Source organism: Salvia miltiorrhiza, chromosome 1, assembly GCF_028751815.1.
Source record: "Salvia miltiorrhiza cultivar Shanhuang (shh) chromosome 1, IMPLAD_Smil_shh, whole genome shotgun sequence".
Taxonomy (NCBI): domain Eukaryota; kingdom Viridiplantae; phylum Streptophyta; class Magnoliopsida; order Lamiales; family Lamiaceae; genus Salvia; species Salvia miltiorrhiza.
In genome coordinates, this window is record NC_080387.1 from 34,570,372 (window position 1) to 34,587,373 (window position 17,002).

Genomic DNA, 17,002 nt, shown 5'->3' on the forward strand with positions numbered 1-17,002 from the left:
TCCTACATAGATAGATGGATAGACATACTTATTTCACAATGAAGTATTTTTTTTAATGAATTATTATAGTAATACTTAATTTTTCTAGAATTGCATTTATATCAATTTTTTATTAGATTTGATGACTCACTATACGTATTCGATTCTGTTTAATATACTCTTCAGACTGCCATATAATCTTTAAAGGTGATGTTTTCCCATATTAAGTGGTTTTGTATTTCCGGCTGTGTGCGATATTGTATTGCTTGGTGTTGAGGTCCCACATATAAGACGTTTCTTGTCTGTGTGCGATGATGTTTTTCCACCGTTTGGGTGGTGGTGAGGTCCCGCCTACGTGCGGGTTGCATAATTGATAATATTCAGATAACTCTTGTAATTTCAACAAAAAAAATAAAATTAAATGTTATAATTCGTATATAATTATCACAAGATATCGGAAGCCTATTTAGCAAAAACTTATACCTAATTACAGTACTTATCTTCTACGCATATGATAGCTGTTTATCCTCTCGTTGTCGTTGCTGATATAGTAATTACTATTATATTTTAAATAAAACACAAGAACACATAAAAATATTATTTCGAGCAACGAAAATTTTGAAGTTAAAATTCCAGTAGATTTGGGCCATGAATAGTAACCACCTCAAGAATAAAACGAAAAATAAATAATTTATAAATAAATAAATAAATTGCACTACTAAATTTAATACGCCATAATTTATCCGAATAAACTTCTCGTGCAAATTTTATGTACAAGAAAAATCATCAGATTTTTCAAATTGTTGGAATAACTACTACTGCACAAAAGTAAAAGAAAAACTACGTATTTATATACTCAATCTAAATCATGATGATCAACGTTAAATCCAAAACAAGCCGACGTCAATTTCTTGATCCATGTTGGAATTCGCGAAGAAAAACACTTGTTGGAGGATCTGTGTAGAGGACGAGGACGAGTACGAGGAGCCCCGATCTGTCCGTACAACATTGCAGCCCGTCTCAATAGAGGGTTGCCTGCATTGTGCCTAGGCCGTGCCACCGGTAACACTTTCGACGATACGACTTTAAGATCTCTCAACGACGTATATCTTGATCGCGAAGATTCTCCAACTTCATCTTCAAAAACTCCATTTTGTGAGATGGATATCGAGCTCTTCATGGCACTACTTACATATATGATCGAGGTCGAATAATATGTCAGGCAAAAAATTTACTCTTATAGTTGTATTTATATAATTTGGTTGATGATATATATATATAAAAGAGTTGTAACTGTAGTAGGAATCGAGAAATGACACGATAATGAGTTGTAATTGTATTAGGAATCGAAAGTGTAAACAAATCATATTTGGAGAAGATATGTGCTAGTTATCTACAAGTAAAGTAGTATCTCGAGTACTAGATAATTCGTCATTTTTACAATTTTACAATTTTATAATCTTAAAAGTTTATCTCCAGTGCAGTTTATCATTGATTCTTAAGTCGAGTTTTGCTGCTAGCCTTTATTTTTACTCCCACCGAGAAATACTTAATTTTGATTACAATGAAGTACCTTTTGATGAATTACTAAAATACTTAATTTCAGTTTTACAGAGTTGCATTTATCTCAAATTTTGATTCGATTTGATGACTCGATAACAACGACAAGTATATGCCCGATTCTCTGTAATCTATTCTTCATACTGTCATATATTCTCTAAATAATTAAATATTGTAATTCATATATAATTATCATAATATATTAGATGCCTATTGTTTCTGATGTAATTATTATATTTTTGATAAAACACAATAACACGAGGGCCGGTCCTGAGAATAATGAGGCCTTGGGCGAAATTATAAAAATAGGCCCTCAATATATTAGCGCATCAATATATTAAAAAATAAAATTTTCCATTACTTATAAAAAATCACTTTATCTAGTAAAAAATTTTACTTAGAAAATCATCGACTTGTTATCTAACATCTCTTAATCTCTTTTTCTATACATAACTAGTATTACTCGCGTGCGATGCACGGCAAACAAAATTATATTTTTTAGAATATTATATTTAGAAAATAAAATTCTATAAGTTACTTATATTATTATCTAAAATAACTCTAATAAAGATAATAGCATTAAAATGAAGATAAAATCATCTTATAATTGGAGGCATATAATATGAATGACCAAGATCTTGACAAAACCTTTTTAACTAACTATTATTATTATCTATTTAATAGTAATTACTCCCTCTGTCCGCCAAAAGTATTCCACTTTGGCTGGGCACGGAGTTTAATAAAATTGGAGATGATGTTGATGTAGTGGAGAAAGGGTCCCATCACTTTATGAGATGTGTGGTTGAGATTGAATTTGAGGTGAGTTTTTGTAAATAAAGAGTGTTTGTAAGGATAAAATATAAAAGTGAATGGTGGGACCATGACTTAAAAAGGAAAGTGGATACTTTTTGCAGACGCCAAATATAGTAATTGTGGAATACTTTTGACGGAGGAAGGGAGTATTATATTTTAAATAAAACACAAGAACACATAAAATATTATTTCGAGCAACGAAAATTTTGAAGTTAAAATTCCAGTAGATATGGGCCATGAATAATAACCACATCAAGAAATTCAAATGGGCTTTAATACAAATTTAAAACCCAAACCCCCCCCAAAAAAAAAAAAAAAAGTTGGGGTCGAAATTGCGAAACTTGTCACACTACAGATCTTGAAACTTCAATCATTGGTCCATCATCTCCACCACTAGAAATAGAAAATAAATAAATTACAATATTGAGATAAACAGTTGCTAAGCAATGGCCACAATTGTGCAAATTCCCGTTCAGCGCTTCAGTAGCAGAGCTCCATCCTCTCCCTCCAAAAATGGCGAAATCAGCAGATTTTTCAGCTCCGTTTCGAATTCGAAGTCTGCTCGCAGCAGATTGAAGGTGAGAGCGGTGAAGGAGAAGATTGAGGAAATCAAGACCTCTTCATCTGCAGATGAAATCACCAAGAAATATGGGCTTGAAGTTGGTTTGTGGAAGGTGCCCTTTTTTTCTTTTTTCCTCTTTTAGTTTGAGAGCTTAAAATGATTCTCGAACCTTGGAATTTGATCGAATTTCCACATGGGTTTTAGCATGTTTTGTGGATTTTGCAAATCCTGTTTGGGAAAGTTTTCTTCTTGAAATTAGCTTTTGTGATTATGATAATCCCAGAATCATAACATTTGTGCTCTAGTTAAAGTTTAGATCTTTTAAGAATTTCACATTTCAATCTTGATGGAAATTGCAAAATCATTGAAAAAAAATGCAGATATTTTCGTCGAAAGAAGGAGGTGAGAAGAAATCAAAAGGTGATGAAGCAAAGGAGCTGTTGGCAAAATATGGAGGGGCATATTTGGCAACTTCGATAACCCTTTCATTGATTTCATTTGGGCTGTGTTATGCGCTGATCAATGCTGGTGTGGATGTAGCAGCGTTGCTGCAGAAGGTACTACTGGTATTTGAAAACTTTGTGTGTGGCATATTTTTGTTTGTTTGTTTGATTGTAGAGGCGTTGCAGGTGGGAATCTCTGCGGATGCGACAGGGGAGAAGGTGGGGACGTTTGCGTTGGCTTACGCGGCGCACAAGGCGGCGTCGCCGATTAGATTCCCGCCGACGGTGGCGCTGACGCCGGTTGTTGCCAGTTGGATCAGCAAGAAAGTGGATGGGGAGAAGTGAGAGGATTGTGGGATCACTTTGTTTCTTGTAATTCATCAATCAATCAATATTAGTAGTAGAATAGAGATATACTATTACTCAAAATTGCATACATATGGTGACTTTGTCATTTGGAGTCTTCTGATTGGTAGATTGAACGAGACAAGCTTACTCCTAATAATTTTTGGATACAGCGGTAAACATAATTTCGAAAAAAATCGAACCAATCATGTTTCAATGTTTCGGTTAAATTTTGATGAAAAAGATTTTAAGCTAATTTGGTACTTTTACTAAATGAACACACCCAAAAAATCTTACTAAAACTAAAAAATCGAAATAAAGAAAAAAAATCGGGTAATTCAATTTGATTAATTTCTATTGCAGGGTGATTTTCAATTCCCACCCTAGGCCTGGAGTCTCGGCTGGAATGATGAGAAACAAATCTCTTGGAATTTAGACAAACACAAAACCTCGTACCAACTAATTATTTGTTGATAGCAAGGCGTAATAAGTAGAATCTGTGCAGCAATGTCAGTATAGAACTTGACCAACTTTGTCTTATCACACTAACCTTCTGCTGCTGGTGGTGAGCAGTAAATGAGGGTAAAAACCAGTAAAATAATAAGAGACCAGAAGATCTAAGATGGTGGTGATAATTAAAAAAGACAAAAGTTGAAGCTTTTAATCCTCACGGTCTGTGCCTGGGCAGTGCATCAAATTTTTTTGGTACCCCACTCAAAATTGTGAAGCAGAGAGAATATGTGCATGTACACACATCCAATATGCATATATTTATAGAGAGAGAGAGAGAGAGTGTGAGAGAGGAGAGAAAACCCTAGATCTTGCACAGAGGTCCAAGAAGGGTCAACAAAACCTAGTCAGTAATTCTTTCTTCTTTGATGGTTTCAGAGACCCACTGAAAAATCATGAAACGTGTCGACCCCTCATCCAGAATCATCAATTTTTAATCCAAAAACAAATTAAAGCATCATTCTTGAAGCAATAAACTGAATATCATAGCAAGTACTAACGCTATAAGACGAAAATTGATTTTTTTTTAAGATCTAGTCAAATATAGTACAATCTATATTCAAAGTCACTTACAAATTTTGACTAACCAAAGGACTGTAAAGTCAGAAGTCAGAACTAAAGAAGAGTAATACGAAAAATAAAAAATAAATAAATAAATTGCACTACTAAATTTAATACGCCATAATTTATCCGAATAAACTTCTCGTGCAAATTTTATGTACAAGAAAAATCATCAGATTTTTCAAATTGTTGGAATAACTACAACTGCACAAAAGTAAAAGAAAAACTACGTATTTATATACTCAATCTAAATCATGATGATCAACGTTAAATCCAAAACAAGCCGACGTCAATTTCTTGATCCATGTTGGAATTCGCGAAGAAAAACACTTGTTGGAGGATCTGTGTAGAGGACGAGGACGAGTACGAGGAGCCCCGATCTGTCCGTACAACATTGCAGCCCGTCTCAATAGAGGGTTGCCCGCATTGTGCCTAGGCCGTGCCACTGGTAACACTTTCGACGATACGACTTTAAGATCTCTCAACGACGTATATCTTGATCGCGAAGATTCTCCAACTTCATCTTCAAAAACTCCATTTTGTGAGATGGATATCGAGCTCTTCATGGCACTACTTACATATATGATCGAGGTCGAATAATATGTCAGGCAAAAAATTTACTCTTATAGTTGTATTTATATAATTTGGTTGATGATATATATAAAAGAGTTGTAACTGTAGTAGGAATCGAGAAATGACACGATAATGAGTTGTAATTGTAGTAGGAATCGAAAGTGTAAACAAATCATATTTGGAGAAGATATGTGCAGTAGTTATCTACAAGTAAAGTAGTATCTCGAGTACTAGATAATTCGTCATTTTTACAATTTTACAATTTTATAATCTTAAAAGTTTATCTCCAGTGCAGTTTATCATTGATTCTTAAGTCGAGTTTTGCTGCTAGCCTTTATTTTTACTCTCACCGAGAAATACTTAATTTTGATTACAATGAAGTACCTTTTGATGAATTACTAAAATACTTAATTTCAGTTTACTGAGTTGCATTTATCTCAAATTTTGAATAATAAGTTTACTGAGTTGCATTTATCTCAAATTTTGAATAATAAGCACATGAAGAAATTCAAACGGTCTTTAATATCAAATTCAAAACCCCAAAACCGAAGAAGAAAGAAAAAGTTGGGAGTCGAAATTTTATCAATTCAAAACCCCAAAACCAAAATTTTATTTCAGCTCGGTGATTTTCAATACTTATCAATTTGCTTTTCCAATGTAGTAGTTCACTAGTTTGTGAATTTCTCCTCACAAGGATTGAGTTGCTTTGATACGTGAGTTGAAGAAATACAGATCTAGTGAGAGAGGAGTTCACTATCTTGGCTAGAATATTACAGAACTGTCAACTAAATCTCCATGATGATGATGATGATGCTACAATGAAACAAATTTTCCAATTTACACAACACAAAACCTCGTACCGACTAATTATTAGTTCATAGCAAAAGCGCAATAAGTAATAACTACCCAGAAACTATACAGTGACCATCCATCCTAAGCAGTTGAACACAATCTCGAATTTCTGCAGCATTGCCAGCAATGTCATTATACAACAACACATGATTCTTCAAGAATATATAGTACAAGCTCAGCTTCTAGCTCCCTGCTGATGGGACTATACTCGGTCGTGGAGCTTGATCTCGTGAAGGGCTGATGATAGGTCCCATACTCGGTCGTGGAGCTTGATCTCGTGAAGGGCTGATGATAGACACTGGATAGCCTTCGTGTAGTGTGTTCAAGGTATCCCAGTCGACCTCATCTACAATATATAGCCATGATTCGGAAAAAATACGCTTTTGGTTTGGGGAGTTGCTAACTCCTTATCAATTCTTTGATCCTGTGCAGGAAGAAATACAAAACTTGAATTCAGAGGAGTGCAGATTAGACGAGCGCATAAGGTCACCTCTAATGCTTCAATCATCTATATCCCGATCCTCTCTTCGAACATGTCAGTCTTCTGATATACTTCTTGTTTCAGAGAAATGCAGGAAAAGTTAAGGGGGCTAAGCGAAGAAGAAGACAATCAAAGGTGTCACACTATCATTCCTTCATTGTCGAACTAAATTAACACCATTATCTTTTTTAGCCACTCATTCTAGATTAGTGATTTCTTTCCCAGGTGGCTTTTTATTACTGAAGAAGATGTCAAAAACCTACCGTGCTTCGAGGTATAGATATTCTTCTTCTATTCAACCTATCCTATGCATCTACAGATTAAAAAAAATACTCAAACATGGTTTTGTTCCTTCATCCAGAATGAAACTCTGATAGCTATTAAAGCTCCACACGGCACGACTCTGGAAGTTCCTGAACCCGATGAGGTAACCGTGTCTTATTCCTGGTACTGACAATTCCAACCAGGGATTAGTTTTTCGTGTAATAATGTTTGTTTTATTCCAGTTAATTTTCTTCCTACAGGCTGGAGATTACCCACAGAGAAGATACAAAATCGTTCTTCGAAGCACCATGGGACCAATAGATGTCTACCTCGTAAGGTATCTAAGGAAAAGAAGTTTAAACATATTAAGAAAGTCTATTCTAAGGTTGGGATTACTTTCAAGAGCTCTCATTATCGTGATTCTTTTTGACATTCTTGTCAAACCTAGTCAATTCGAGGAGATAAATGCCTACGAAGCACAGCCAAGTAACCTTGACACATCTGTTGCGAATGAGACACCAACGGAGGAGATTACACGAGATGAAATCATTGGGCAGGGAGAAGGAGTTCAAAGGATGTGCTTAGAGACGAGCTCATCCCATGATTTCGTGAGTGGAATCATGAAGATCGTACCAGATGCTGACGTGAGCTATCACTTAATATTTTACTACATGTCTCACATGCGAACATTCTTCCATTGCTAAACCTTGCTTCTCCCTTCAACATTTGCAGAGCGATGCTGATTATTATCTATTGTCAGAGACGGATGTAAGCATCACTGACATGTGGAGGACAGAAGGTATCCTGAACTTGGTTTTCGCTGCTTTTTTTTTTCCTCCTTGTATTTATTGATCATGAAGCGTATTTTTTCCGAATCATGGCTATATATTGTAGATGAGGTCGACTGGGATACCTTGAACACACTACACGAAGGCTATCCAGTGTCTATCATCAGCCCTTCACGAGATCAAGCTCCACGACCGAGTATAGTCCCATCAGCAGGGAGCTAGAAGCTGAGCTTGTACTATATATTCTTGAAGAATCATGTGTTGTTGTATAATGACATTGCTGGCAATGCTGCAGAAATTCGAGATTGTGTTCAACTGCTTAGGATGGATGGTCACTGTATAGTTTCTGGGTAGTTATTACTTATTGCGCTTTTGCTATGAACTAATAATTAGTCGGTACGAGGTTTTGTGTTGTGTAAATTGGAAAATTTGTTTCATTGTAGCATCATCATCATCATCATGGAGATTTAGTTGACAGTTCTGTAATATTCTAGCCAAGATAGTGAACTCCTCTCTCACTAGATCTGTATTTCTTCAACTCACGTATCAAAGCAACTCAATCCTTGTGAGGAGAAATTCACAAACTAGTGAACTACTACATTGGAAAAGCAAATTGATAAGTATTGAAAATCACCGAGCTGAAATAAAATTTTGGTTTTGGGGTTTTGAATTGATAAAATTTCGACTCCCAACTTTTTCTTTCTTCTTCGGTTTTGGGGTTTTGAATTTGATATTAAAGACCGTTTGAATTTCTTCATGTGCTTATTATTCATGACCCAAATCCATTCGAATTTGTCCCCTTGGGATGGCCTAGTGGTTAGGGTGGTTGTCTGTTGTCCAAGAGGTCACAGTGGTTAGGATGGTTGTCTGTTGTCCAAGAGGTCACAGGTTCGAGTACTCTCGGCCACAATAACCACTAGGTGGGGTGTGTGTGGTTTGTATTATTTATAATGTAATTTCATCAAAAAAAAAAAATCCATTCGAATTTAACTTCAATTTGTTTTCGCTGCTCGAAATAATATTTTATGTGTTATTCAGGGCCGGCCCTGAGGGCGGGTGGGCATGGGCAGGCATGGGCGATGGCCCAGGGCCCCAAAAAATTGAGAGCCCAATTTTTTAATATATCCCATTAATTATAGGCTTTATGTATACTAAAAAATTTAGATAACCTAATTTATTGTCAAAAATTCAAAGTTCAATTTAAAATCAATTTCAAATTAATTTGATGATAATTTTGTAACATAATTTTGAGGGCCCAAAATTTTAAATATATCTCATTAATTATAGACTTTATATATACTAAAAAATATTGGGTAATATAACTTATTGTCAAATTTATATTATATTAAAACTTCAAAGTTCAAATCGAAATATAAAATTATGCTGACAATGCCAGTTATTGACATACTGTTATACTAAAAGGAGCTTCTCAATTTTAAAATCGTTGAAAACGCATTTGAGATCGTCAATGTCCCTAGAGAGATTGAATGATTTGACAATATTTATATATATAAACTCAACCACTTTCAAAAATAGTAAGTTATGTTTTCCTGTCAAAAATCACCTTACTATTTTTTAAAATAATTTTTTGTTTCTATTTTTTTTTATCAATTTCGTCTACACTAGATGATGATAATAATAATAATAATAATAATAATAATAATAATAATAATAATAATAATAATAATAATAATAATAATAATAATAAATTCATACAAAAACGTACTAAAAATTTAATAAATATAAACCATATTAGAAATTCTATTTTTAAGATATATATATATAATTATTTACTCCCGCCGAGAAATACTTAATTTTGATTACAACGAAGTACCTTTTGATGAATTACTAAAATACTTAATTTCAGTTTACAGAGTTGCATTTATCTCAAATTTTGATTCGATTTGATGACTCGATAACAACGACAAGTATATGCCCGATTCTCTGTAATCTATTCTTCATACTGTCATATATTCTCTAAATAATTAAATATTGTAATTCATATATAATTATCATAATATATTAGATGCCTATTGTTTCTGATGTAGTTATTATATTTTTGATAAAACACAATAACACGAGGGCCGGTCCTGAGAATAATGAGGCCTGGGCGAAATTATAAAAATGGGCCCTCAATATATTAGCGCATCAATATATTAAAAAATAAAATTTTCCATTACTTATAAAAAATCACTTTATCTAGTAAAAATTTTTACTTAGAAAATCATCGACATTTTATCTAACATCTCTTAATCTCTTTTTCTATACATAACTAGTATTACTCGCGTGCGATGCACGGCAAACAAAATTATATTTTTTAGAATATTATATTTAGAAAATAAAATTCTATAAGTTACTTATATTATTATCTAAAATAACTCTAATAAAGATAATAGCATTAAAATGAAGATAAAATCATCTTATAATTGGAGGCATATAATATGAATGACCAAGATCTTGACAAAACCTTTTTAACTAACGATTATTATTATCTATTTAAAAAATTTCCACCAAAATATCTAGATATTTTTCTTTCAAATTTTCTAGTAGTTTTGAAAGGATTTTTGAAACTTTTAATTACTTTTTACTGATTTGCATTTCATAATATATTTTTTTGATACGTTAATTGACTGTAAATCCACAAACTATTAGTGAATTTTGCTATTTTTTCAACTATATAAAATTGCAATATAAATACATAAACTTTAGCTCATTCCGGAATTTTCCCTGAATTTTAATTTCGTTCATACATGACAAAATTAAAGGTGATATAATATATACACATTATATTAAAATAACTTATACAAAATTTCTACTGAAATATACACAGTACTAATATATATATATATATATATATATATATATATATATATATGTGTGTGTGTGTGTGTGTGTGTGTGTGTGAGTGTGTTCATGTATATTATATCTATATCTATTATATATATATATATATATATATATATATTTATATTTATATTTAATGAATATATAGTTTAATTTTAAAATTTGTATTTTGATAAAATTAACAAATACAACCTAGCAAAGATGAAATTTAAAATTTGTAAGGATCATAACATTTTAAAATTTGTTTATTTTATTTTGTTTTTTTCATATTTTTACTATATATTAATATTTTTATATTTATATTTTTTATTGTAACAATTTAATGCAATTACAAAGATTAAACTTATATTTGTTCATTTTAGAACTCTTTAGCTTAAAATATAAATTTGTAGATAAATAATTATATATATATATATATCTTAAAAATAGAATTTCTAATATGGTTTACATTTATTAAATTTTTAGTACGTTTTTGTATGAATTTATTATTATTATTATTATTATTATTATTATTATTATTATTATTATTATTATTATTATTATTATTATTATTATTATTATCATCATCATCTAGTGTAGACGAAATTGATAAAAAAAATAGAAACAAAAAATTATTTTCAAAAATAGTAAGGTGATTTTTGACAGGAAAACATAACTTACTATTTTTGAAAGTGGTTGAGCTTATATATATAAATATTGTCAAATCATTCAATCTCTCTAGGGATATTGACGATCTCAAATGCGTTTTCAACGATTTTAAAATTGAGAAGCTCCTTTTAGTATAACAGTATGTCAATAACTGGCATTGTCAGCATAATTTTATATTTCGATTTGAACTTTGAAGTTTTAATATAATATAAATTTGACAATAAGTTATATTGCCCAATATTTTTTAGTATATATAAAGTCTATAATTAATGAGATATATTTAAAATTTTGGGCCCTCAAAATTATGTTACAAAATTATCATCAAATTAATTTGAAATTGATTTTAAATTGAACTTTGAATTTTTGACAATAAATTAGGTTATCTAAATTTTTTAGTATACATAAAGCCTATAATTAATGGGATATATTAAAAAATTGGGCCCTCAATTTTTTGGGGCCCTGGGCCATCGCCCATGCCCACCCGCCCTCAGGGCCGGCCCTGAATAACACATAAAATATTATTTCGAGCAGCGAAAACAAATTGAAGTTAAATTCGAATGGATTTTTTTTTTTTGATGAAATTACATTATAAATAATACAAACCACACACACACCCCACTCGAACCTGTGACCTCTTGGACAACAGACAACCACCCTAACCACTAGGCCATCCCAAGGGGACAAATTCGAATGGATTTGGGTCATGAATAATAAGCACATGAAGAAATTCAAACGGTCTTTAATATCAAATTCAAAACCCCAAAACCGAAGAAGAAAGAAAAAGTTGGGAGTCGAAATTTTATCAATTCAAAACCCCAAAACCAAAATTTTATTTCAACTCGGTGATTTTCAATACTTATCAATTTGCTTTTCCAATGTAGTAGTTCACTAGTTTGTGAATTTCTCCTCACAAGGATTGAGTTGCTTTGATACGTGAGTTGAAGAAATACAGATCTAGTGAGAGAGGAGTTCACTATCTTGGCTAGAATATTACAGAACTGTCAACTAAATCTCCATCATGATGATGATGATGCTACAATGAAACAAATTTTCCAATTTACACAACACAAAACCTCGTACCGACTAATTATTAGTTCATAGCAAAAGCGCAATAAGTAATAACTACCCAGAAACTATACAGTGACCATCCATCCTAAGCAGTTGAACACAATCTCGAATTTCTGCAGCATTGCCAGCAATGTCATTATACAACAACACATGATTCTTCAAGAATATATAGTACAAGCTCAGCTTCTAGCTCCCTGCTGATGGGACTATACTCGGTCGTGGAGCTTGATCTCGTGAAGGGCTGATGATAGACACTGGATAGCCTTCGTGTAGTGTGTTCAAGGTATCCCAGTCGACCTCATCTACAATATATAGCCATGATTCGGAAAAAATACGCTTCATGATCAATAAATACAAGGAGGAAAAAAAAAAAGCAGCGAAAACCAAGTTCAGGATACCTTCTGTCCTCCACATGTCAGTGATGCTTACATCCGTCTCTGACAATAGATAATAATCAGCATCGCTCTGCAAATGTTGAAGGGAGAAGCAAGGTTTAGCAATGGAAGAATGTTCGCATGTGAGACATGTAGTAAAATATTAAGTGATAGCTCACGTCAGCATCTGGTACGATCTTCATGATTCCACTCACGAAATCATGGGATGAGCTCGTCTCTAAGCACATCCTTTGAACTCCTTCTCCCTGCCCAATGATTTCATCTCGTGTAATCTCCTCCGTTGGTGTCTCATTCGCAACAGATGTGTCAAGGTTACTTGGCTGTGCTTCGTAGGCATTTATCTCCTCGAATTGACTAGGTTTGACAAGAATGTCAAAAAGAATCACGATAATGAGAGCTCTTGAAAGTAATCCCAACCTTAGAATAGACTTTCTTAATATGTTTAAACTTCTTTTCCTTAGATACCTTACGAGGTAGACATCTATTGGTCCCATGGTGCTTCGAAGAACGATTTTGTATCTTCTCTGTGGGTAATCTCCAGCCTGTAGGAAGAAAATTAACTGGAATAAAACAAACATTATTACACGAAAAACTAATCCCTGGTTGGAATTGTCAGTACCAGGAATAAGACACGGTTACCTCATCGGGTTCAGGAACTTCCAGAGTCGTGCCGTGTGGAGCTTTAATAGCTATCAGAGTTTCATTCTGGATGAAGGAACAAAACCATGTTTGAGTATTTTTTTTAATCTGTAGATGCATAGGATAGGTTGAATAGAAGAAGAATATCTATACCTCGAAGCACGGTAGGTTTTTGACATCTTCTTCAGTAATAAAAAGCCACCTGGGAAAGAAATCACTAATCTAGAATGAGTGGCTAAAAAAGATAATGGTGTTAATTTAGTTCGACAATGAAGGAATGATAGTGTGACACCTTTGATTGTCTTCTTCTTCGCTTAGCCCCCTTAACTTTTCCTGCATTTCTCTGAAACAAGAAGTATATCAGAAGACTGACATGTTCGAAGAGAGGATCGGGATATAGATGATTGAAGCATTAGAGGTGACCTTATGCGCTCGTCTAATCTGCACTCCTCTGAATTCAAGTTTTGTATTTCTTCCTGCACAGGATCAAAGAATTGATAAGGAGTTAGCAACTCCCCAAACCAAGACTGGTGCACTTTTCCATTTCAATTAGTATATCAGTCAGCATAAGAATGAAGTAAGCAGAGTCAAAGAAATGGAAATGAGGTTTCTGAATTGCAGATAAGTATAGGAGTTCCTGTGTAATTCAATCAATAGTCTACTACATCCCGTTTGATGTTACATCCTGTTTGATGTAAAACAACTTAAAACAGGTATTGTTTTAGACCCAAAAACATCATAAATAGGCATATGCATGTAGCTTGATTATAGGGAATGAAACAATTAGGATAACGAGGCAATGTGAACACCAATAAGCAACTTATTTCCTATTTTATTTGTACCTGTATATCTGGAAGGGTCTCATCCACTTCCCCAGGTCTCCGTACATCAGTCCCCCTAGTCGACAACATTGCCAATTAGTAAAGTATTGCTTCTCAAAGATAAGTTAAATCTGAACTAGAAGCAATCCCAATCAAATCTAGTTAGATAGACGCTACTCTTACTTCCACTGGATTATGTTTTTGAGAGTCTTTTCGATAAGACCAATGCCTTCAAGGACATTAGTTATATCGTATATACGCCTCTTCTGTACCTGCTAGAGAAGGGATTTGTCAATTGCCAAGACATGGTCAAAACTGAAGCATCAATTGGAAGAAGTAATCACCTCTAATGTCTCTGCGGCTTTATTCAGCTCAAGGATACCACCTTCTGAATGTTTTATCAGATTAATGAACTTCTTTGTTAGGAGAGCTGTAAGGGGAAAAGTGCAATTCAATGAGTCTATCCACGAACGAACCAATTCAACGGCAAAATTTATGATAATCAATTACCAATGCAGACAGATCACTCCAACATGATGAAAAGACAGCTAAATATAAAATCCTGCAGGTAATATGCTATACCTAAGGAGCTATCATATCGACAGGAACCGACTGGAGTGAGATTATCGCCTGTTGGAGAACCTGCAAATTGGATGTTTGTCAATAGAGTACCAATTCCTTCATATTTATGACGTCAGTACTCGGGGGGAGCAATTTTGAAAAGAAAAAAACACAAGACTAGAAATTAAAGGGGGTGATTTTGACCAGTATTTGTCATGAGACTTTGACAGCTAACTCTGTTTGCCTTGGTTGACTTAGGAACCTTCTGGGGTTTCTCAGATTTCACTGAAACTGGAGTCCGGTGAGGGCTGTTCATGAAAGCACTGGTGCCAGGACTTACATTTTGCTCAACAGATATCGTGCCATAGTCAGCCATTCCACTCTTCCGTTTCAATGACTTGCGAAATCAAAACAATAAGCCGATATCAAATAAAGCAAATACTTAACCTCATAAAATTTCCATACAGCGAATGAAGATTTACAGAAGCCACTTTCTTATTTAGAAAGGCAACATATCTTCAATGCCACTATACTTTATAGTCCAAGACCTTGATGATGCTTCCTAAAAAGCTGAGATAACGACTATAGAACTAATGAAGATGCCATGACGCAAAGAAGCAAAGTGAGGACATTATTCTTCATTAAACAAGAATCACACATTTGGCAATTAGGCCAGCATCCGGACTATCAAAAGATAGCATCGTTTGCTTCTCGTGCACAACCAGAAAGAGAGCATATAGCTATCCCTGGCTACAGAAAATGTGCCTATTAAGAAAGCAACGGAGAGACACGAAAGACCTAGTAATCAGTAACGAAAGCTGAGATCGTCGTTATCCAGTCAACCTTGTTGCATCAACTGAGTCATAAGTCAGAGCAATGCGTGAAAAACTATAAACATTTCACCTACTCCTAAGTTACATATCGAAAACAAGCTCCATTTTTAATGCTAAACAGAACCAAAGAACACTGATCAATAGCACTACGACCATCTTTATCCAGTCAAACCAGACTAAGCAACCGAGTCATAGCTCGGAGCAATGTACGGAAACCTATAAATATTTACCCTGTCATCAATTAGAGATCAAACTCAACTACTCAAGCTCCAATTTCGATGCTAAACCAAACGAAACGAAATTGCACCGGTCAAGCACTGTATAACTTGTATGAAAACAAATTTAATTCAACGCAACAAACAAAGATCGATCCTGCACAAAATACGGTTAATCTCTCTACAAAGCCAACATAAGACGATAAAATGAACTCAGAAAAACTAATGGCTCACAGGCGGCGGCGTCTTTATGACAACGGCTTCGTCGAGTTCTGGATTGGGATGAGAGCCAACAGCGGTGAAGCGGCGGTAGTCAACGCGGCCGCCTCCACCGAACGGCGGCTTCATGGGAAAAGGCAGGTGTTCTCAAGTAGTCTGCGGCAGCGACATGATCAATTAATTCTCCAAAGATGAACACAGAGGCTACCTCTTGATTCTGAAACTAATTCTGATCTCCAAATCCCGAGACTGGATCTCTGGGGTTTCTTTGCGGGGAGAGATAAAGGAAGGGAAACTGAGAGAGAGAGAGAAAAAAAATTTGGAGGGGAAATTGGGGAGCAATGGAAGTGAGGGATGTGAATTTGAGGGAGAAGGAATGCGCAAAGAGGGAAAGAAAAAGGTAAACTAAAGGAGGGAAAAGATAGTAAGTGGGAAATAGATTGTAACGAGTCAAATCTTGTGTTTGTTTATTTATTTTAATGAGTTCAAATGTAAGTCGAGTTTCCGTAGCTTCATGTTTATGGAGTATATTTTTCATTGAGTTTGTACTCGATCATATTTAATCGGACATAAAACTAGGTTTCATCTGATTTGAAATGTTTGTCAAATCCAACTTGTATAAATTTGAGCGAGACAATTGTGATGTAGTTTGATTTGATTCCACAGCCTAAATGAGAAGCTTATGAAAGGTTATAGGGCTTTGAGTAAAAACTTGAGATGATCATTTTTTAGCTGTTTCTGAACACAAATACCCATATTGTGAGGCTGCAAGCAGAGGGGGATACAGTGAAAATGCCTATGGGGTTTTATTTTTTACTCCCTCCGTCCCGGCCAAGACGCTACATTTGCTTCTCGGCACGGGATTTAAGGAGTTGTAGATTAATGTTTTAAGGGTGTAATAATAAAATGATAAAGTAGGAGAGATAAAGTAATAAAGTGATAAAATAAGAAAGAGAAGGTAATAAAGTGATAAAGTAAAAGAGAGAATGTAATAAATAAATACTTAATTAGTGTTAATTAAGTGTTTA

At 34.1% G+C, this 17,002-nt stretch overlaps 3 protein-coding genes across 6 annotated transcripts; 2 read left to right on the forward strand and 1 right to left on the reverse strand.

The window, feature by feature from the left end:
- The first annotated feature begins 2,666 nt into the window (after positions 1–2,666).
- LOC131021944 (uncharacterized) lies at positions 2,667–3,811 on the forward strand. Of its 2 annotated transcripts, XM_057951293.1 has the most exons (3): positions 2,667–3,026; positions 3,295–3,471; positions 3,544–3,811. In XM_057951293.1, exons 1-3 carry the CDS (start codon positions 2,799–2,801, stop codon positions 3,700–3,702), a joined length of 564 nt encoding a protein of 187 aa, XP_057807276.1. In that variant the 5' UTR covers positions 2,667–2,798; the 3' UTR covers positions 3,703–3,811. The 2 variants fall into 2 exon arrangements, with proteins under 2 accessions (XP_057807276.1, XP_057807275.1); XM_057951292.1 differs by having other exon boundaries at positions 2,701–3,026; positions 3,295–3,811.
- Positions 3,812–6,585: 2,774 nt separating this feature from the next.
- On the forward strand, positions 6,586–8,252 carry LOC131006982 (transcription factor E2FB-like; the record flags this gene model as incomplete). The annotated part of the gene is made up of 8 exons (XM_057934125.1): positions 6,586–6,683; positions 6,764–6,814; positions 6,905–6,953; positions 7,041–7,106; positions 7,204–7,280; positions 7,392–7,587; positions 7,676–7,742; positions 7,838–8,252. Coding segments are annotated over 8 exons (720 nt in total), but the record flags the coding sequence as incomplete, so codon positions are not given.
- A 3,834-nt stretch (positions 8,253–12,086) lies between these two features.
- On the reverse strand, positions 12,087–16,534 carry LOC131021964 (transcription factor E2FB-like). Of its 3 annotated transcripts, none has more exons than XM_057951308.1 (14): positions 15,990–16,534; positions 14,912–15,104; positions 14,729–14,788; positions 14,491–14,576; positions 14,330–14,418; positions 14,168–14,222; positions 13,749–13,801; positions 13,618–13,668; positions 13,479–13,527; positions 13,326–13,391; positions 13,152–13,228; positions 12,845–13,040; positions 12,690–12,756; positions 12,087–12,593 (listed from the first exon to the last, which is right to left on the reverse strand). In XM_057951308.1, exons 1-14 carry the CDS (start codon positions 16,101–16,103, stop codon positions 12,478–12,480), a joined length of 1,272 nt encoding a protein of 423 aa, XP_057807291.1. In that variant the 5' UTR covers positions 16,104–16,534; the 3' UTR covers positions 12,087–12,477. The 3 variants fall into 3 exon arrangements, with proteins under 3 accessions (XP_057807291.1, XP_057807284.1, XP_057807297.1); XM_057951301.1 differs by having other exon boundaries at positions 13,152–13,246; positions 15,990–16,498; XM_057951314.1 differs by lacking the exon at positions 15,990–16,534 and adding an exon at positions 15,771–15,946 and having other exon boundaries at positions 13,152–13,246.
- Between the last annotated feature and the right edge of the window lie 468 nt (positions 16,535–17,002).

What these genes read in the sequence shown, in the direction of transcription:
- LOC131021944 (XM_057951292.1), top strand. Translation starts at nt 2,799, where the DNA reads ATGGCCACAATTGTGCAAATTCCCGTTCAGCGCTTCAGTAGCAGAGCT. An exon ending in TTGAAGTTGGTTTGTGGAAG is followed by an intron (nt 3,027 to 3,294) that starts GTGCCCTTTTTT and finishes AAAAAAATGCAG; the next exon opens with ATATTTTCGTCGAAAGAAGG.
- LOC131021964 (XM_057951301.1), bottom strand. Translation starts at nt 16,103, where the DNA reads ATGAAGCCGCCGTTCGGTGGAGGCGGCCGCGTTGACTACCGCCGCTTC. An exon ending in ATAGATGTCTACCTCGTAAG is followed by an intron (nt 13,041 to 13,151) that starts GTATCTAAGGAA and finishes TGTCAAACCTAG; the next exon opens with TCAATTCGAGGAGATAAATG. An exon ending in TGACATGTGGAGGACAGAAG is followed by an intron (nt 12,594 to 12,689) that starts GTATCCTGAACT and finishes TATATATTGTAG; the next exon opens with ATGAGGTCGACTGGGATACC.